The 21,682-nt window shown below is 41.0% G+C and overlaps 1 protein-coding gene across 2 annotated transcripts; it reads left to right on the forward strand.

Annotated features, from left to right (window-relative positions):
- The first annotated feature begins 6,856 nt into the window (after positions 1–6,856).
- LOC117847370 (wall-associated receptor kinase 4) lies at positions 6,857–11,237 on the forward strand. 2 transcript variants are annotated; one of them, XM_034728570.2, is made up of 5 exons: positions 6,861–7,174; positions 7,287–7,383; positions 8,242–9,211; positions 9,510–9,671; positions 9,925–11,237. In XM_034728570.2, exons 3-5 carry the CDS (start codon positions 8,326–8,328, stop codon positions 10,899–10,901), a joined length of 2,025 nt encoding a protein of 674 aa, XP_034584461.1. In that variant the 5' UTR covers positions 6,861–7,174; positions 7,287–7,383; positions 8,242–8,325; the 3' UTR covers positions 10,902–11,237. The 2 variants fall into 2 exon arrangements, with proteins under 2 accessions (XP_034584463.1, XP_034584461.1); XM_034728572.2 differs by lacking the exon at positions 9,510–9,671 and having other exon boundaries at positions 6,857–7,174.
- Positions 11,238–21,682: the final 10,445 nt, after the last annotated feature.

Consider the following 21,682-nt stretch of genomic DNA (forward strand, 5'->3'; position numbering starts at 1 on the left):
GCCATGGTTACAGAACAGTTACGGTTGCGCACAAAAACAGGAGAAAGAGAGAGAAAGATGGGAATGCCGGAAACAAAGTTCGATCTCGCGCATGAACGGCAAAATGGAACGATATCGACGAGACGAACAAGATGGTGTGCTCACCTTCGGTCAGAGATGAACAATGGCGGTGAAAAAGCTCGCCGGAGTTGGGGAAGACGACGGAGCCGACATCGGATTCATACAATCCATCACACCACGGTGTAGACCTCGAAGAGAGGAACTCCATGGTGGTGTCAGTTTTCGCCGAAAGTCCACGGTTTCGCCGGAAAAGCTCGCCGGAGTTTGACGAAGACCGAACTTTGACTTCAGATCTATGGAGTTAGGAGAGGCAACTCGTAAAAAGGTTTGTAGATCTGAAATCCTCGTGTCGAGACGAACGCGGTGATATATATATAGGCCAGACTCGGAAAAAGATATTTTTGAGTTGACTTTTTATTTTCGGAATTTTTGATTTTATTTATCTGCGTGAAAACAATTCCAGAAATAGCCGGACTCGTTTTCTAAAGTGAGAAAATTATCTATAAAATTCCGAAAAATCTGAGATATATCTCAGAGATGGATTGGGACACAAAGAATCCAAATAAAATACTTGGAGCTCGTGAAAAGGATTCTAGAGCCTTCCAAAAATTGGATTTAGCTCTAGGAAAAGGAAAATAAATTCCAGAAAAAGATGGAAAATCCTCACAAGAGTCTGGGCAACGTCTGAACGCATTTTCCAAACTTTTGCACTCAAGAAACACCAAGATGCAGCGACATGAATGCACAGACATAGAACAACATTATTTAATTTATAAAAGCAAACAATTATTTTTTTCCTATACTAAATTCCCTGTAAAGAAAAATAAATGTTGGGAAAATTTTAAAATTATGAGAAAATTATTGTTTATTTATTCTTTTTATTCACATCCTGAAATTCGGAAATTTCAGGGTGTGACAAGGTTGATGCATAGATATGGAATATACATTATAAGGAAGCTTCACCAAAAAAAATGAGCGAGAAAGGTACGCAGAGAAGGCCAGGGCGATCGGCCTGGGGTCTCTCAGCATTGGTTTGTGCATCGAAAATTTCTAGAAGTCTCTTGGAATGTTCTAATGCTAATTATGAAGGGTATTTGTCCAAAGGAGGTTCGAAGAAGAGATGAAAAATAAAAGAAAAGAAGAAAGGAAAGAAAAAATGAAAGGAAATAGAAAAGAGAAAAGGAAAAAAGAAAGAAACAATGAGAGGAATTCTTACTTTCATGAAGATCAAGAGAAGTACAAAGTACGATAACCTCGTTATTCATAGAACGGATTTTCTTTCCAACCATGTGCAATCCGACAACATGGACATCATTTGTGCCTCAGAGTCATTATTTTCTTTGCCTTTGCACAACATTCTATATCTTCTCATCCTTGAACCCTCATATTATGTGGTTATTCTCAAGATCATTGGCTCAGAAGATAGGCAACCATTTGATCATTTTCTTAATTTGATAATATAAGTGTTGATTCCTAGTAGCCTTATCCAAGCTCCACTTTATGATTGAGTGACCTATGAGAGATGAGAGCTTGCAAACAAATAGGATAGCCACCTTTTGGTTGAGAGACATGTAAGTGCCTGGAAGAGAAATTTAGTTTTAATTATTGTTGCAGGTTGATTGTTTTATGACGGAAGAAAAATCCTCCAAGGCGAGCCAGAAAGTAAGTGTGATTGATTCATGAAGTTACTTAGTTCTAATAAAATTTGTAGGGTAATCTTTACTTAGATAATTCTTTAAACACTCATACTTTGATTATCTTTGTTTCTCCCCTGATCTTTGTTTCAAGGGCTAGGTGCTTGAGTTGCTTGCTCAGGTTTGGTTCAAGATCTTTGTTCAACCTCTTGGGAAATTTTGTAGTCGCCTGACTTGCTCGAGGATGAGCAAGAGCTAAGCATGGGGAGATTGTTGTCGCTCGTTATTGACACCTTTTTAGTGCCATTTAAGGGGTGTTTTTAGACTAATTCTTATACTAACCTGCCACTTTGCACCTGAAATAACCCATTATTCCATGTGTTGTATTTTGGAACATATTGTGTTTTGATATGAAATATGACATAATCAGAGGATTTATGTGTGGAGCTTAATGGATAATTGGATGTGGGTCGTCAAGAGGAGCCTACACGTGAAAGGGGAGGACCAGATGGGCTAAAAAGGGCCCAGGTCGATCGTTCTGGTACCCTACAGGCCAATCAGCCTAGCCTATTCTAAAACTCGATCGAGCTCCCGTTTCATCGGCGTGAAGTCTACAATGCATCTAGGTTTTTCCATCGACCATTCATCCAAATCCGCCTCCCACGAAGGACTATAAATACTCCCTCAAGGACTACACGCAGAAGAGAGTCAGAGGAGAGAGAAAATACCAAGCATTCGCCATTCCACCGCCACCAAGAGAGAAGATTGGATCAACAGGAGGCCACCTGAGGTGGAGCTCGGGAGGAGGAAGAAACATCCCAAGCCAATCGGCCTGGAGGTGCTCAGGCCGATCGGCGTGGGGCTTTCCTACCCCCATTCATTGCCCTCTTCGGTCCAGCTTATCTCTAGGGTATCCTTTACCCCCTTTTGCATCAACATGTGTAAGATCATGGGGCAAAGTCTCTGTTTGTCCTCGGGATTGTATGGAGATCTTGATTTGTAATCACCAAACCTATTGTTGAAGATCTGTTTGTTATCATTCATATATTGATGATGATCTTTCATGTAATGACTGGCTAGCGCTACTTTTGGGTTGCTTTGTTGCTTACCAAGAATAATCATCATGCCCTATTCTTATTATCCAATAGTTTATTATCCTTGCGTAGTGATGGTACGCAAGAGGGAAAGTGTTGTGCATGGTTCGCATTCACTCACAATAACACCTAGATCTTGTTTGTTCACTCTTGACAATTGCATCTACAAGTGATCCTAGATCCCTAGGACAAGTGTTCCATCTACCTTGTTCACACCCTTTACTCTCTATCTGCATTGATCTAGACCGCTTAGCTCTTTTATTAGTATAATCCTATTCAATACATAGAGCTTTCGGTTACATTAATTAGTGTTTAGTTAAGCGTCCAAATCCCTTTGTTCCGTGGATTGATAAACTTGGGGGGATTACTCTAAGGGAAAAGCTACAACTGATCCGTGCACTTACGGTATATTCAATGACACGAATTGGCGTGCTAACAGCCGCCAACAGGAACTAATATTCAATTAAGGAAATCTAGTTTCAATTCTAGTGCAATTCTTTCTCTTTACCTTAGAAGATAGCTATGAACTTCACCAGGTGGCAAGAGAGCTAAAATGAAGCCAATGGACAAGTATTTATATGCCAAGTCCAAGGCCTAGTCCTTGCTTCAACAACTCAACTTCGCACGAACTACTGATTGATTCGGAGTTCCAAAACATACACCACCTGATTAATCGGTAAACATTTGAGTACAGTTCTGATGTTCACTGACATGAAATGTTGATTGATTTGGTGACCCAAAACCTTGTCAAAACCAAAACAATCAGTAAATCCAGAGATGAATTTCACCAAAAACATTAACCACCGATTGATTCGATGATTTACCAACATAATCACTGGATCAATTGGCGATTGGTGTGTCTCAGCACATTAATACTGACTAATTGGTATTTCTAGAGATGCCAATTCTTTTTTTTTATTTTGATATCATTACTTTGCATCTCTAGGCTTCATCTAAGCTACCTAGCGTTAGTTTTTCACAGGTGCAAACCACACCTATCATTTGGATCATATAGGTCAAGATACTAATCCTTGCCCTCTTTAAAGTATAGACAAAGCAAAATAATGACCTAAAGCTACTCTCAATGACTCCCAATGCCAAATGTCATTTAGAACTAGCTCATTCTTAGTCTTCGTGCATATCCTTTGCACCAATACAATGCAAACCATGATTGGGGGCAAGAATGCACTAATCATAATGATCACGTTGTCATTAACCACCAAAACTAAACTAGGAGATTAAATGCTCATTCAATCTCCCCTTTTGGTGATTGATTGTTAACGATCGTTGAATCACGCCTTGATTATCAACTTCTCGGGAATAAATTGGAGATTATGCCATGTTCCATACACATTTTAATTTGAATTAATAAATTTTCACTTGGTGAGTTTGTATTTTGAGGTACAGCATGGAGTAAAAAGGATCAAAATGGAGGAAACCCCTAAACCGACCGCCCTTTACCTTGTCCACGATAATGCATCGTCCTGCATACAAAGCAACACAAGTTAGAGGATCCTGACCGATGCTCCAATGCCAGTTGGATGGAAGGATCTGGAAGGACTCACCGTGGATTAAAGGACCGACATCATCTTAGATTCTTACCATGCAAGTGCACCAAATCACTTTGTGGATGAGCGATAATCCTAGACGTCCCTAAAAGCAAGGCGGTGTATTGGAAGGCTAGGGGGAATCTCCCTAGGCTGACTAGCCCCACCAAGGTTGGACACCTTAACCACCACGGCAAGTCCCATACTGAGTAGCGCATATCTGAAGCGTTGGATTAAAGGTTCCTAGGAAAAGAGAATTTCTTGTTCAATCACTTGGGTTTCTTTCTATATTGTGCTCCAATACTGCTCTTTTATTTTTTTTAGCACGAATCTTAAAGCATCCCACCAATTAATTAACCATTTTCTTAATTTTCGTATGGGTCCCAAATGGGCCTAGCCCTACCATTAGACAGCCCATGACCTCACCATGCACGCAAAATAAAACGGTGCGAGAAAGGGGATTAGCTAGGGGATGAACCAGTAGTGCAAGGGTAGGGCCAGGCCCAATCGGAACCCATACAAAAATTAATTAAGAAAATGGTTAATTAGTTGGTAAAGTGCTTTAAGATTCATGCTAATAAGTTAAAAAGGATCTATTTTATTCTATTATCTTCTTTTGATGCTGCAACTTGGACCTGGGAACCTAGGAGACTGGCTGAACATATCCAAACGAAACTTCTTTACCTCTCAACTCTGTGGTACATGTAGCGGCCAGGATAATATTCTTCCCAGATTTTGAACTCTCTGGGGGCAGCATGTGTTTTACAGTACTAAGGTAATAATCACCTTGATCGTACCATATCAAAACGAAACTCCTTGAAATACTAGACCATAGACCAAGGCCGTGGCTGTCGTTTCACCGATAGACAGAGAGACTTCCTCTGTACTAAGCTGCGTGGCTGATAACGGAGGTGGAAGAGGAAGCTGGCACAAAACTCTTTCTATCTGAAAGAAAGGTATGAACATGGCATGGGCAGTCATGTAAGAAAATGTCATGTCTAGGAAACTGCAAATCTCTACGTAACGAAAGGTCACCTGGAAACAAGGTAATAAATAGCGAATAGCGGGTTGGTAGCGGATTGACGTCGAGGTAGCGGATTGCGGATAGCGGGCGATATTGCGGACGATAAGTTCCAATAGCGGCACCTAATAATCTCACATTAAAATAATTTTAATTATATATATCATGAATAATAAGTATAAATAGATATTTAATTGCATACAAACAACTGATGTCTCACATGCTTAAATTAAGAGTGTAAGACGGCAAAGGTCTATGAGGATTAGGAGGAGCTCGAGTCGAGTATGTGAATCGGCGGCGCTGGCGAAGGGCGGCGGCACCGGCAAAGGGTGGTGGCGGCGGGCAACCAACACGAATGGTGGCGGCGTGTTCTGGATGGCGAGGCCGAATGGCCGATGGGGGTCCACTGGTGGGCTGGGCTATTAGGATTTTTTTTCCACGCTATTGCGGCCTGCTACACCGCTATTGCGGCCCGCTACACCGCTATTGCGGCCCGCTATAGCGCAATTGCGGCCGCAAAGTTCCACACCACAACAACCCGACCGCTACCTAGTAGCGATAGCGGCAATAGGCCGCTACCGCTATTGCGGCCGCTATTTATTACTCAGCCTGGAAAAGTTTGCCAGATATGATCCAGCACTAAGCAGTTGCACCTAATGACTGTCAGATTTTTCAACGAAAGCTCAGAGGTTGTGCCTTCATATGCTTACCTACCAACAGATAAATTTGAAAATAAGTACGACTTAGACGAATTGACAATGGTATACTTTAATTAAGTATATAGGCATCGTCAAATTTTATATATAAATACTCCCATTTGATGATGATGGAAACCTAATAAGATAATACAACTCAAAGATTTATAAAGGGAGGAGCCACGATTTTTTTTTTCCAAAAATATGGTGATACCCTGGACTCAAATAGTGATGACCCGGCGCCGTTCTATGTTGAATTCGCCCCTTATATCCACAAAACATAAAACAACATTGGTATTTTTTGTTTTTTCTTTTTGGGGACGAGATGCTATTAAAATTCAGATTTTTATTTTTTGTGAGGGTGAACCACAATGCCATCCCCAAATGTTTGCCGAATAACATTCATGGCCAGATTTTGAAAGTAAGTTGAAAGGTGCCTACGTTTGATGGCCACACTTGAACCCAGTTGAGGTATGCAACCAAAGGCAAAACAGAAGCCCACCCCCACCAACTCTTCTGCTTAGACATTATAAAAAGTAAGAAAATACAAGTTCAGAATCGTATATCCACCACTTCCGTCGCAAATTATGATAGTTATTATTATGATTTACGATTGATTTTTTAACATGATTTATTATTTTTTTTCCGAAAATAACACATTGTTTATGATTTTGATTTGATATCTGATGATTTATCGCATAGGTATTTCCTGAACAGGAATGGTGGGTGATTTCCATAACTAAAAATTAGCACTGGAATCCAAATGGGATTATAGTATTATATTATTTAAAAACGGAAGGGGTATATTGCTCGGTAAACAAAGAGCAACGTGGTCAAAGATTTTAATAGGACCGTACGTAACAACCCCTCGAACCATATATTCTCCGTTTCTCACTCCAGTCGTCTCTAACTGCAACACGCGATCCAGCAACACCACGGCGCGCGCGCTCATCTCCCAGCTTCGCAACCCTCCTCTGCTGCTTCGCCGGATCCTCACATCTCCGTTGGCATCAACTCCTCCCCATCTTCCGGGGCATCCGCTGCTTCGCCGTCGAGTCGTCGACTAGCCCAAGCACAAGTCTGCTGCCTGCCTTAGCGCCGCCGGCACCCCCAATATCCCGTGGTAAATCAGAATTGCTCACTTGTCGAGTTATGAAATCTTGCCAGACGATCGATCGCTTCTTGGAATTTCAGCGGTCGAGATGTCCTATTGATTCTTGGTGAATTTCATGCAGTTTTGGGCGGAATCAGGCTTTCCTTTTGTGAGAGAGCGGTGGGAGCGAGTCTTCGGATCAATTGCTTATGCTACGACTCTTTTTTTTTTCCCCAAAGGTAGGCGTATCTTCCACCTACCAACTACTGCCACGACTTCAGCTGGGGAGTTTAGACCGCTGTTACCACTAATGTATCTGTCAAACCGTTTGAATTATGAAAAATCACTTTCATGATGCTCTCTGGTGGACCTGTGGATTTGCAGATTTTTTGGGTCATCTCATTGTATTGACGTAGTCATAGACTAATATTAATTTGTTGCTCCTGCATAATCTCTTTTTATCCCATATAGTACTTGTTATGGGCTCTCCACTCTGAGAGCACCAATATACATGTGGCTTCACCTTGCTCCCTCTTTGTTATTTTTGTTTATTACTCTTGCAAAAGATCGCACCGTGCAAATGTTGTACTAAAGAAGCTTTTCTATATTGGGCATGGCCGATATCATCCTTCAAGTGAATAGAACTGCAAAATTACCCACATTTTTTTTTGTCTTGTACAGCTATCTTGTCAGTGCTAATAGACTATCATAGACTGTTCTAGCTTCCAACTACTCCATCAGTGATAAAATTCTTACACATGATTCAGAAAACCATTTGCGGTACCTGGTAACACTCTGACCCTAAACATTGATCTCTAATGATAGCACCAACCGCCAAACCCATTTTTTATGACGGTTCTGAACCATCACTATTCACTGATGAGTGCTTCCGCAGAATTGGAGACTGCCCTGTACTTCTTCTTTTTGGCAAAATAGAACTACCCATGATCCAAACCACCAGACACCATAAAAAAGGGGGAAAATAATTGGAGATCCTTAACGAAAAATATGATCTAGTCATTGCTAAAAAAAGTCTGAAGATACTAAGACTTCAATCTACGCTACACGTTAATGTGAGCTATTTATCCCTTTATCAGGAGTAAGGAAGAAACGATTCCTTGAAGAATTCAGTAAGGCACTGAATCTATAGCAATCGGTTGATCAACAAAAGCAACAAAGTAATGCCAACAATGTTAATCTTGCTGCCATATCTACTGCTAATGGCATTAATAGCTTTCAGTGCTACTCCTGAGGCTGAGAGCACCTCTGGATGCCCAGACAGCTGTGGAGGCATAGCCATCCAATATCCGTTCGGCATTGGCACGGGCTGCTTCCGCAAGGGCTTTGAGATCATCTGTAACCAAAGCATGAACAAACCGGTGCTTGCTGGCACCACGAAGCCCGTTCCAGTCAACTACCTCTCCATCAGGACAGCAGAGGCCCGTGTGATGCTGCCTGTGGCATGGCAGTGCTTCAACTCTTCAGATACAGTATATGCCTGGAGCGACGGCGATGTTAAGTTCAACGATGAAGAGGTGTACCGCATCTCCGACACCAACAACCAGCTTGTTGTCATAGGCTGCAACACCATGGGTTACACCCAGAGCCAGCAGAGTGAGGGCAATGACTACGACTATGGATACTACACCGGCTGCATGTGTTACTGCAACAACTCTCGGAGCCCGATGGATGGCGCTTGTGCTGGCGTTGGCTGTTGTCGTCTTGACATCCCACCGGGCCTCACCGACAACAGAATGAGTTTCAATCAATACACCCGCAAAGGAAGGCTGGTCTACAGCCCCTGCGACTACGCCTTCCTTGTGGACAGGCACAACTACACCTTCCACACAGCTGACCTGAAGATGAACATCAACACTATGAAGCCAGTGTGGCTGGACTGGGCCATCCGTGACAACCTGACGTGCAATGAGGCAAAGAAGGATGCGGAGAGCTATGCTTGTGTAAGCCCCAACAGTGAGTGCCGTGATTCCTCCAATGGGATTGGGTACGTCTGCAACTGCAGCATGGGCTACGAAGGCAACCCCTATATTGCAAACGGTTGTACCGGTAAGTGTGTTCATGCACACAGCTCCTCTTTTACTTGATCAGTGAGAAGGTTGCAGTGCTAAATTCGGAGGAGAAAAAAAATCATTTCAAATTCCAGGATCAAGTTGCAACTTTCATTTGTCCTGTCTTAAGTGTTTCTTGTTTTGTTCACATTTCCATATTGTTTTACTGGTAAAAGCTAATTATTAGTCCTGTATATAGAACTAATATACACGAAAACAGACATTGCAATTCTAATTGGCTTTGTGGGCCCAATGGTATTGTTCTAATAAATGAGGTTGATTGGTAAACAATGCAGATATCAATGAGTGTGAAAGACATCTAGAGTACCCATGCAGAGGCGTTTGCCGGAATACGCTAGGTTCGTACGAATGCAAATGCCGAAGTGGTTCCCACAGTGCTGATCCGTTCAGTGATCCATGCAACCCCAATTTTCCACTTGCAGCCAAAATCGCTATTGGTACATATGATCCATATTTCATTTCCTGGTCCACTCTTTATGTGTATATAAATTTTTTATATATGAATATAGGATCCTTTTACATCATTGTCCAACAGAAATATGGTCTTTTAGGATAATGATATCATTGAATGACTTATCCACGTAAACAGTATTTAAGAATTATACAGTACATATGCATTGCACAACTACAATTGTTTGTATAGAAGATTTTATTGGTTCCTATTTGTGTGGTGTCTTGTTGTTTATGTAGGTGCAATAGGTGGATTTTTTATTGTAGCAGTTGCAGTGTTTGTCAGCCTTCTTTCCAAAGAGAAAAGGAAGATGAAAGATTATTTTAGAAAGAATGGGGGTCCTACAATAGAAGAAGTTCAAAAGATTAAGCTGTTCAGGAAGAAAGAGCTGGAGCATATACTAAATAGAAGTAATTGTATTGGACAAGGTGGCTTCGGTGAGGTTTACAAGGGATATATTAGAGATGAAACTCAGCCAGTAGCAGTCAAGAAGCCCAAGATTGATGTTAAATTAGCAGGCCAATTCGCAAACGAAGTTATCATTCAATCTCGAGTCTTGCACAAGAACATTGTTAAGCTCATAGGGTGTTGCCTAGAAGTTGATGTTCCAATTTTGGTCTATGAGTATGTGCCAAATGGTAGCCTCGATAGAATTCTGCATGACAGCAACAGGTTGCCTCTCAACTTGGATTTACGTCTACAAATTGCTGCACAATCAGCAAAAGGTCTAGCTTACATGCATTCAGAAATCACTACACCAATTCTGCATGGCGATGTTAAACCAGCTAACATACTTTTAGATGAGGACTTTGTACCGAAGATCTCTGACTTCGGTACATCTAGGATGATTACCGTTGATGAAAATTATGCCAGCACTATCATTGGTAACTGGGGCTACATGGATCCAGAATATGTGCTGACTGGCCTATACACCAGTAAAAGTGACGTCTACAGTTTTGGAGTTGTGCTCTTAGAACTGATTACCAGGAAGAAGGCCTTAGATCCTGACAACAACATCATACTGGGGAATTCCCTTGACACTTACGCAAAGAAGAAGAGAGTGATTGAGCTCGTTGACCCAGAAATCGCAGCAATTGGAAACACTGGGATTTTTCATAGTTTGGCAGAAATTATTGTTCAATGTCTAAGTAGTGATGTTGATCAAAGGCCTGAGATGGCAGATGTTGCAGAGCGCCTTCAGTACCTGCTGAAGTGATCTCAGGGAAGATACATTGAAACGTGATTTTCTGGTTATTGGATGCATCTTGTAGTTTATAATCATACTGATGGAATAAGAAATGAATACTTGGCTAAATAGGGCCAAATGTCCAAAGAAGGTTTCTACTTTCTATTGATCCAATGAAACATGCGAGCACGTGTGTGTGCCGTAACATGTCAGGTGCTGCGTGTTAAAGAAAAAAGCTTCCAAGTGCCATGTACAGTGTTGTAACTTGTCAAGTGTCATGTATATAAAAGTTTGTTCCTTTGTTTGTGACAATTGTTAGATTCTTTGGTGTGTTTATCACACACAATAGATCCCTGTTTTTTTTCATATTGTATTATCCTATCCAAGGTTCCATGCCAATCAGGCCATATATTTCATCTTATTTGTCTGATGAAGTTTCCTGTGCAAAATTAACAAAGTAGCTATCGTCGATACTCGATACCAGGGACTCCTCGTACTTCTAGCTGCATTTTTTGTTGTATAAACATGGTGTGTGCACTGCGCTACCAGAGGTCCTCTCCCTTTGTTCGATGCATTGAAGAGCCTGTGGGTGCTTTTTTTTCTGTGGGACAATCTTTAATTCCGAATGGCACTATCGTCACTTATGGAGATCTAATATAGTAACATTCGATCAAATTTGTGTATGCGGGAGTGAAAACCTGTTCACTTATAATGTTTTATTTCAATATTTAAATATAGGATAGTAAATTGGACTTTTTTCCTTAAATATATTATGGCTTCATTCACCATCTATATATTGATAACGTCAGCTCTAGTGCCATATGATAAGTTAGTTTTATCCTTTATTCCATTTTAATCACAGTAATGACTCAACGTGGACTAAAAGAGGTTCTTCAAAAGGACTTTGCTATCACAAAGCTCAGCAAAGAGGGTACGCCACCAATGATGCCGAGGGAGATAGTCAGTCAATTAAGTATTGGAGTCTAGATAATTCTTCCTCACTATCCAGAAAACAATGTTATATTCACTTAAGTGATTAAGTGATCTGTTCTAAGTGTTGTTTTATAACTCACCTCAGTTCCAAGAACCATTGATTACCTGATATAATGATATGTGCATTGCAGTTTGCTATGCTTATTTTTTGAATGTGCAAGATATGGAGAATGCTCTGCAGGAGCTCAGACCACCTGTTTCCTCACTAACTGGGGACTTAAGAAGAACGAAACTGGTGATTCGGCAGCCGATCAATCTATAGTTTGCAGGAAGATATTAACAAGTAAAGTTAAGTCAACATGATAGAAAAGGAGTTCAGTGTTTTTACTTGGAATATGGCATCCACAACACTTGCCTGAAAAGTAAGAACTGAGATGGGAAAGCGGTAGGTGCTCCACAACAAGTTATCAAATTAAAATTTAGAGTATATGAGAGAGGTTATACACATCCTAAAGCAGTTGTTGTTCACTAATGGGTTAGTAAGAGCAGCTCAACTATTAGATTTTCTTACAATGTCTGCAGCTATACTAGTAAGGAAAAAAAATTAAGTGGTGCCTTATTGTACATGGAAAAGAAGAATGTTCTTTAATTGATCTTTTCTCTTCTTTTGATGGAATTCTTAGTTGGGAGACTTTGAAGAAACTTAGTTCACTAGGATGGGATATTTCAGAGGATGGAATGGAGGAACATGGGACCCTTAGCCAATAAAGAATTTCCCTCCAAACTGGTGACACTTCAATTGAGGAGCAGTGGCCGGAGGTTTTTGGTTCTTCCATATATAGAGAATAGGAACGGCAAACCTTTGGAATGACATCGCAGAATTATTATTCCACAGCAAAACCACATTGTCTTCAGGTCCTGCTGATTGCGTCTGCACTTCTTGAAGGTCAGGCTGCTGAGACTACAAGGCTGACGCCGCGTAATTTGGTGGCTGACTGGCTGTTACAAGTTGCAAGAGGTAGTGGGATTTCTTTGAGAAACAATATTCATGGTCGAATGGAACGTAGAAGCTACCTAGAAGACTTGTTATCTCTTTCACTTGAGTCATTATCATCAGTTCACAAGGTAAGAATTCAATTAATTCCTGAATAGGATAGCATCGTGCTGGTCAATTCTCATGTTGACTCATGCCTTCTCTTTTTTGCGACCTAGTACTTTAGTATTTGTCAAGCAGAAAATAGAGGCGATCACATGACTTTTAGACTAATACTCTTTATTTAAGAAATATAAATGAAAAAAATAACTGGAGGTTGTCTAGAAACTGAAGGTGGTCAAAGTCATTCAAAGAAAGGTCACAGTTAGTCAAACTTCTCGTGTCCCCAGCTACCTAACTATTATTACCATGACCTACCTAGCTAATGATACCTTTTCAAACAAATATGACTTAAAGAAGTACTCTACAAGGATGATGACTGTGGACGTCGTTTTACTATCTAATTGTACCGGAATCCTGTGCAGGATAATACAACTAAATATTTCTTTAACACAACTAAATATTTCTTTTCTTTTTTACTTGCAAACGGGAACAAGTACTAGCTACTGAAATTCAGATTTTTTGCTTTACTTGTGACGCCTACAAAGCCATCACAAAAGGCTTTGCCAATTGCCAATGTTATCTTTCCAGAAAGAAAAAAGGAGCATGCATGCTGGTCAGATTTTCGAGCAAGTTGAGGTTCGAAAGCAATAGGAATTGAAGAGATGTAATGTAGCAGTCTGAACTCTGAAGTCGCATCCAATGACTTCCAATGCAAAGGGTGCAAGGTGTGGCAAGATATAGTAATAAAACCATGTACCGCGAGCCCACGGAAGCACAAACACCACGGTGCTGAGAGCTTATCTCTCTGCTCCATCTCCTGGTTGCTCCCCTCATTCCCTCTGCTCTTCTTCGGCGTGCTGCTGGCCACACTCCTCAACCCATCCCAGGTATATATCATCCTGTGACCATCCAAAGCCTCTGCGGCTGGTGTTCTTAGCAATTTCAGCAATCGATTTTCTGGTCGTTTCTCTAAGGCTCCATTTGAATCCCTTCATTTTAAAGGAATTGGAATCTACTTAATAGAGTAAGCTATTTGTCTTGGAATATAGCATTGCACAATTTTCCAAAGTTTAGATATAAGCCTATCTTAAATTCATGGGATGGGAGATAGAAATTGATTCTATAAATCCTCATGTTATATTTCTAATGCGCAACTTATAGCACGCTCTTCGACTTGCTTCCCTATAGCAGAAGTGCAGCATATAAGTATCTCTCCTATATGGCCAACAATAATATACTAATATATTTCGCATACAACTATATTAGCTTAATTAATTTGTATCTAAATTATGATTATTAAAATGGAATTCAATTCCAAGGATCCAAACAGAGCCAAACAGTTTCTTGCAGCTTTCAGCAGTGGCTGGGATACCTGCAAAATGCGAATCATTCTTCAGCTTTCCTAGCTTTGCAAGGTCGCGTTCGGAGCAAACTATTTCTGATAGATTTTTTTTTCAAAGGTATGTATCTTCCATCTACTAACTACTTCAACTCAGCTAGATGTTTTGATTGCTGCAAACTATTTCAAATGATCTTTTGATTGCTGCAAACTATTTCATAACTTTTTAATATGAATAGGATGAAGACTAATTTTGTATGGAAATTGTAGCTCCAGATGAGACCTACAACTTCTAGTTGACAACTTTTAAATTTGAAGTCGTCTTAATTTCAAATCTTGTTTCCAACCAATTTGTAATTTGTAACTGATCGAGATTTACTTCTTTAATAGTGGTTCACTTATGTGATTTCCTAGCACTCATCTAAATGATGAAATTGTAATGTATACAGTTCATAAGTTGGTTTATGTCTAAGGCATGGAGTGCAGGCATCTGGTTTGTATTTTACAGTGGGTAGTGAAAAATTCAAAAAACTATTAATGCAGACTTTGACGAAGAACTTTTTTTCTGAAAATTATAGTGCTTGACAAGATCGACAACTTTGCAGTTGATAACCTTTTCTTTAGTTGAAGGAGGACAAATGAAGTCACGATGCCTTGACGAATCCAGTAAGCCACTGGAATCGAAGTCATGATCAGGAAGAGCAACACAGTAATGCCCACAGCGTTAATGATTTTGCTGTGGTGTCTGCTGATAACAGCACCAATGGCTTCCAGCACTACTCCTGAGGCCAGGAACACCTCTGGCTGCCCAGACAGATGCGGCAACATATTCATCCAATATCCGTTCGGCATCGGCACCGGCTGCTTCCGAAATGGCTTTGAGATCATCTGCGACAGCAGCACGGGCACGCCGATGCTCGTCGGCACCACAAAGCCCATCCCGGTCAACCTCCTCTCCATCAGGACGGTGGAGGCCCGCGTGATGCACCCATCGCGTGGGAGTGCTTCAACTCCTCCGACAAGGTGTATGCCTACAGCGACGGCGACGTGCACTTCAACAGAGACGTGTACCGGATTTCCGATACCCACAACCAGCTCTTCATCCTCGGCTGCAACACCTTTGGTTACACTATTGGGAGGCTAATCTTCCATCCAATCCTTTTTGTCCCAGATGACTTTGGACCTGGGACTAAAGTACCTTTAGTCATGGATCAAAAATGAGGCACCGAAAGGACATCGACAGGAGGGGCTCGGAAAGATCTAGCAGCGACGCCCCCCCAATCCTGGTTGGAAATACCAACCGGGACAAAATACAGGGGCGCGCACAGGTCTCCATGCGCAAGTCCTTATCTTCTCCACGCGCACAAGTCTGCTCCTCTCCCTACTTTCTTCGAGCGCTGGTGGCCGCCCCTCCTCCTCCTCTCCCTCTGGCATGGGTGGGCGCCCCTCCCCCTGCTGCCTCTCTGTTGGCCCCTCACTAGGAGTGAGGAGGAGGAGCGGGATGAGGGTAGGGTTGGCACATGGGGGATCCAAGCGGCAGGCGGCAGCGCGGGACGGAGTGAAGCGGTGCTGAGGCGGGCGGAGCGGGCGGGCCTAGTGGCACAGGGCAGAGCAAAGCCAGCAGTGCGGGTCTGCAAGAAGGCAGTGGAAGTGGTTGTGGCCGTGTGGGAGGATTCACTTGAATTGAATCTCCAATCAAGGTAGCCGGGAATTGAATCTCCACAACTTTTGATTGATTTTTTCCAACAGGACCTTTGAATGAATTGAATGCCGGACGGCGGCGCGCGGAGCGGCGCTAGCCCGACGGAGCGGGCGGAGTGAGGCGGAGCAGAGGTGGGCGGAGTGGGCGGGCGGGGTTGAGGCGGGCGGAGTCGAGGTGGCGGGCGCGGCTGGCGGCCGGCGGGCGTGGGCCGCTTTTTTTATTTTTTTCAAAATTTTTTAGTCCTAGTTGGTAACATCAACCAGTTACCAACCGGGACTAAAGGACCCCACCTTTTATCTCGGAAAATTTATCCCGGATGATTTTTAGAGAGATTTGAGGTCTGCCAACCGGGACTAAAGTTAAGATTTCCAATAGTGTTACACCCAGAGCTAGAGCGGAGCGAAGGCAACGGCTACCCCTACGCTGACATCACCGGCTGCATGTCCTACAACAACTCCGGGAGCGCTGAGAGCGGCGCCTGCGCCGGTATCGGGTGCTGCCACGTCGACATCCCACCGGGCTCACTGACAACAGGATGAGCTTCGAAGAGTACAGCCACAAGGCGAGGCTGGACTACAGCCCCTGCGACTATGCTTCCTGGTGGACAGGGACAACTACACCTTCCACACCACCGATCTAAAGATGGACCTTGACACTATGATGCCGGTGTGGCTGGATTGGGCCATCCGTGACAACTTGTTTTGCGGTGAGGCGAAGAAGTCGAAGAGCTATGCGTGCGTGAGCACCAACAGCAAGTGTCATGACTTCCAATGGACCTGAGTACGTCTGCAACTGCAGCATGGGCTACGAAGGCAATCCCTGTATAGCCGGTGGTTGTACTGGTAAGTGTCCATTTGATTTGATTGGTACTCCCTCCATCCAAAAAAAATAAATTTTTAGGATTTTTTAGACAGATTAGGTGTGAACGAAAAAGACGCATATACCCCAAGTTAATTTAGTTTGCATATAAAAAATGGAGAAAATATATTTCCATTTAATCATGCACGAGATCAACGCACCAAATTATGCATGCATAAGATTTAAATCCTAGAACATTATTATTTTTAGGATAAATTTTGTATGCCAAAACATCATTTTTTTTTACGGATGGAGTATATATCAAGGTTGAGTGTTTTTTGGAGGAAGCAAACTTCTAGTGCTTTTGTTAGAACTTCAAGTGCTATTTAATTAGTTTTAACTTAGGATTTTTACTATGGTCATGGTCATGTTCCTAGCATTTAAATTACTAGCAAACTACCTATTAGTTAAGTTAGCATATAAACCATATAATTATTTTATACTACAAATAACTAACAATTATATTTCTATTGGTCTTTAAAGTTTTGGATAATGTTCTATGGTTCTGAATATCTGATACGTCACATGGTTCATAAACAACGCAAATATAAACGAGTGCGATCATCATAATGCTTATCCTTGCCGAGGTGTTTGCCAAAATACATTGGGTTCCTATGAATGCAAATGCCACGGTGGCTTCCACAGTGATGATCCCCTGCATATACCCTTCAGCCCCAAATTTTCGCTTGCAGCAAAAATTGCCATAGGTATATATGAGCACTATGCCTAATGTCACTTCTTAATCACTCTTAAAAGGAGTACTAGTAATATATATTCTTAGAGAAACGTGCTATTTTCTTAATCACTCTTAAGGAGTACTAGTACATAGGAATATCACTATGTCTATTGTTTGGCAAAAAATGAGTCAGATTTGGAATTGTTCCAACCTAAGGAAAATGTGTTCCTAGAGTGAAATAAAATATTTGTGGCTAAGAAATAAAATGTTCCTAAAATTAGGGGTGACATATTTTCTATAAAAATCTATCGGATTTGCAATGTTTCAGTCTACAAATAATTATTCCAGCAGTGATATAAATATCCCACGTAGACAAATAAATGATTCAATTTTATTTCACTTTTTGGTATCATAGAGGAATGAATGCATACTATTAGATTTTAATCCAATGGTCAGAAAAGTAACATATTTCTCTCATAAATAGATAAATGTCCCATATTCTTAATATTTATGAGTATATATGATATTCCGGCAGCAGGCATGGTCATTTAAGACACCAAGGATGGACCATCGAATTGTAATATACATAGGATCCATTGGACAGCCTTGAAACTTGAAGTAGAGATGTGCTCAACTGAAGGACATGCGCATAAAAAATGTGAGAACCTAGATGTCTAGTTTTGATGTATAACTTATACAGTATAAGGCAAGTAAATTAACTATGGAAAGAACAATCATTAATTATTTTGTGACGAAATAATTATGTGTAGTTATACAAAACTTAGTACTGTTTCTATAGAATATTTTTAAAAAAATATGTAGGAGATTTTGGTGCTTCCTATAAGAATCTCTGTTGTTTTTCTAGGTGCAATAGGTGGACTTTTCATCATAACAATAGTGATGTTCATCATCCTTCTTTGCTAGCGATGAAAACGGATGGAAACGGGCGGGAAAACCCCTCTCCGGTTTCCGCTCCCGCACTTCATCGTCGAGAGCGAGACAGTCGGGAGCGAAAACAGGAGCGGGTTATATGGGTGTACGTAAACGAACCAATACGGCCGAAAAATCGATGGAAACGGACAGGAATTGGGAACTTTAGTCGGGACACACGGACTACACTAACCATAGTTAGACATGCACGGCACAAAAGTACTGTTGTTGCCATATTGTTGCTGCGTGTGTGTTGGTGTGCTGTTGTACCTATGCAGAGTGCATGCGTTGTGTGCCTATGTATGTTGTGACTGCATCTCATTGTCAACAACAAGACCACACAGCAACAGGCATTCAAGCAACAGCAACAGGCCACAACAATAGGCATTCAGGCAACAAGTTACAAGACCAGCACAGAAACAGGCACAACAAGTCACAAGACTAGCACAGCAACAGGCATTCAGACAACAGGCCAACAACAAGTCAGCAACAGGCCAACAGCCAAGAGCCAATGCCCAATAGCAAAACAACCATATGTTCATAAGACCACAACTTCATAAATAAATAAGTCCACATAGCACAAATATCTCAATTCAACAAGTCCATAGGACTACAGTTCAGATACAATAACACAGTCACACAGACATATAGTTCACAGAATGACACAAATTCTAAAAACTAAAGGTCATCAAACATTCAAACACCATTTCACCATGACATCGACGAATTGCAAGATTTCTTCACAGCTCACCATCTTCATTCACGAGATCTGGATCACTCTCCCCTTGTTCCTATATTTTAGAACATATGTCTATGAGTATTTGCAAATGATAGAGAGCAACTCATAAGTATTGCAGAAGCAAGCAAAATACTTCATCATCAATTGGGTGACTAGCACTAGGAGATAAAGGAACAGTCTCTGGGGGTTTCAGTTCAACCACAATTGAAGGAATATATTTAGAATCTGAAAGTTAAAAGACAGACATATGCATAAGTAATTCAGTATATCATCTATGTGACTATATTTGGACAGTTGTAATTGAACAACTATTAAACTAAGAAAATTGCTACCTTTTCTTGTTGCTTTGTCCAATCCTTCGTGCAGATCAGAGCTTGCACCATCTTAGGGTCAAGTCGATTACGATATGAATCAATGACTCGGCCAGCAGCACTAAAGGCCAACTCAGATGCCACCGTTGATATTTGAACAGACATTATGTCACGAGCTATTTGGCAAAGAATTGGATACTTCTCTATTTTGTTCTTCTAGTATGCCAAAATGTCAAATGGATTTTGCTTTAGAAGTGACTCAGCCATATATCTATCCAATTCATTGGACTTATCTCTATCAGCCAAGTCATCATACAAGTAACTCTCAACTTCAGAATTTTCATTGTCCTGCTATAATGAATCTGTTGGGCTAACATGTTCAGTTGTCTTTGGAGGAGCGGGTTTAGAAGAAGCATAGAAATGATACAATTTCCTTAAAACACTGACAAATTCATCAAGGGTCACTTGATAATAGTCAACGTAAAAAAAATTTCATGTAGAACTCAATGATCTTTTTCTTATACCTAGGATCAAAGAAGCATGCTACAACAAGACTCATACTAGAAGAACTCCAGTATTTCTCAAATGTTTCTTTCATAGCAATAGCCATTTGCCTAATAGTCAAGTCTGTACTAACACACCATTTATCAAGTAACTTCTTAACCTCACAAAAGCTTTTATAGAATATATTTGCAATGGGGTATGATGTACCAGAAAGCAGTTCAGTAAGATCATAACATTTTCTTAAGCACTGAAAAACTATTACAGCCATGTTCCATTCACTTTCAGACGGTGAAAATTTTTCATACTTACGGTGATTTGATTTCTTGAGCCTAATGAAAGCATCCTTGTAGTGCAATGCATCCCTTAGCATCATGTAAGTTGAATTCCACCTAGTTGAAACATCAAGTTGAATGCCCTCTGAAGTATCCAATCCACACTCACTAGCACACTTCATAAGTTCCTCCCATTGCAAGGGAGAGCCATTTACAGTTAGTACCAATGTTTTGATCTTATCGAGTGCTTTTGAAATAACAGCAAGCCCATCTCTAGCAACCAAGTTAAGTATGTGACATACACATCTAATATGAAAGAATATGCCATCACAAACCAAAGAAGCAAAAGCATTCACTCTAAGATCATCAATAATGTCAGTGACTGCCACTAAGTTATTTGATGCATTGTCCAAGGTCAATGAAAACAATTTCTTCTCAACAAACCATTTTACCATCACTTCAGTAAAGCACTCTGCCAACTTAAAACCAATATGCCTTCCTTCTACATGAAACAAAAACCACAATTCTCTTCTGAATCTGCCATGAATCATCTATCCAGTGCAAGGTCACACACATGTATGATTTGTTCTGGCACGATGTCCACATGTCCATTGTTGCACTAAAGCGACACGGTACATTTTTCAATTGTGCATACAATTTATCTTTTTCTTCTGTATATGTCAATTATATCTTTCCTAGCAGTCACTCAAGACTTGAAGGTAAAACTAGGCCTCAAAGACTTGATGAAATCAACAAAATAATCATGCTCAACAATATTGAATGGTTACTCATGCATGATTACCGCCAAATAGAATTTCCTGAGACTAGCCTCCGGATCATACCTGAAAGGCTGAATAGTGGTGACATCTTTTCCATGATCCTTTTCTACCTTCAGTTGTAGCTACCCTTTTACAATGCTGTGTTGTGACCTCAAATGGTTGTGGAATGCATTTGTTCCATAGTTAGACTCAGCTCTGTATCTTTGCCTGCATTTTGGGAAGTTGCAGTAATCCCACAGCTGCTCATACTTCTTGCCATCCACCTCCACTACCACAGTTTTCTTGGTAAAAATACTTCCACACAATAGATGTGCGCCTCTTCTACCTCTTTCCTGATCCAGTCATCTCCTCTTCCACCTCCTTCTCATCATCATCATCATCATCAAGGGCCACTATATCAACAGAAGCTACAACAACTGGTGGTTGGGTATGAGTGTCACTACCACCAACTCTAGTCCATCCTTGTGAAGACGTGCCATCATTACCAGTGACAACCAATTCATTTTCATCTTCATTTTTGGTTGGTTGTGCTGAAGATGACGACGTAGACACACCAATTGGTACACCACTAGTGCCTTCACTTGCTTTTCTCTTGTTTCATATCAAAGAATCAACAATACAACTTGAATTAATTATTATGCTACTGAATAATGAATGAGATTTCAAGTTACA

This window comes from Setaria viridis, chromosome 3 (genome assembly GCF_005286985.2).
Source record: "Setaria viridis chromosome 3, Setaria_viridis_v4.0, whole genome shotgun sequence".
Lineage (NCBI taxonomy): Eukaryota > Viridiplantae > Streptophyta > Magnoliopsida > Poales > Poaceae > Setaria > Setaria viridis.

Coding starts and splice junctions, on each gene's coding strand:
- LOC117847370 (XM_034728570.2), top strand. CDS start 8,326: ATGCCAACAATGTTAATCTTGCTGCCATATCTACTGCTAATGGCATTA. Junction 9,212..9,509: donor TATTGCAAACGGTTGTACCG/GTAAGTGTGTTC, acceptor TAAACAATGCAG/ATATCAATGAGTGTGAAAGA. Junction 9,672..9,924: donor TGCAGCCAAAATCGCTATTG/GTACATATGATC, acceptor TTGTTTATGTAG/GTGCAATAGGTGGATTTTTT.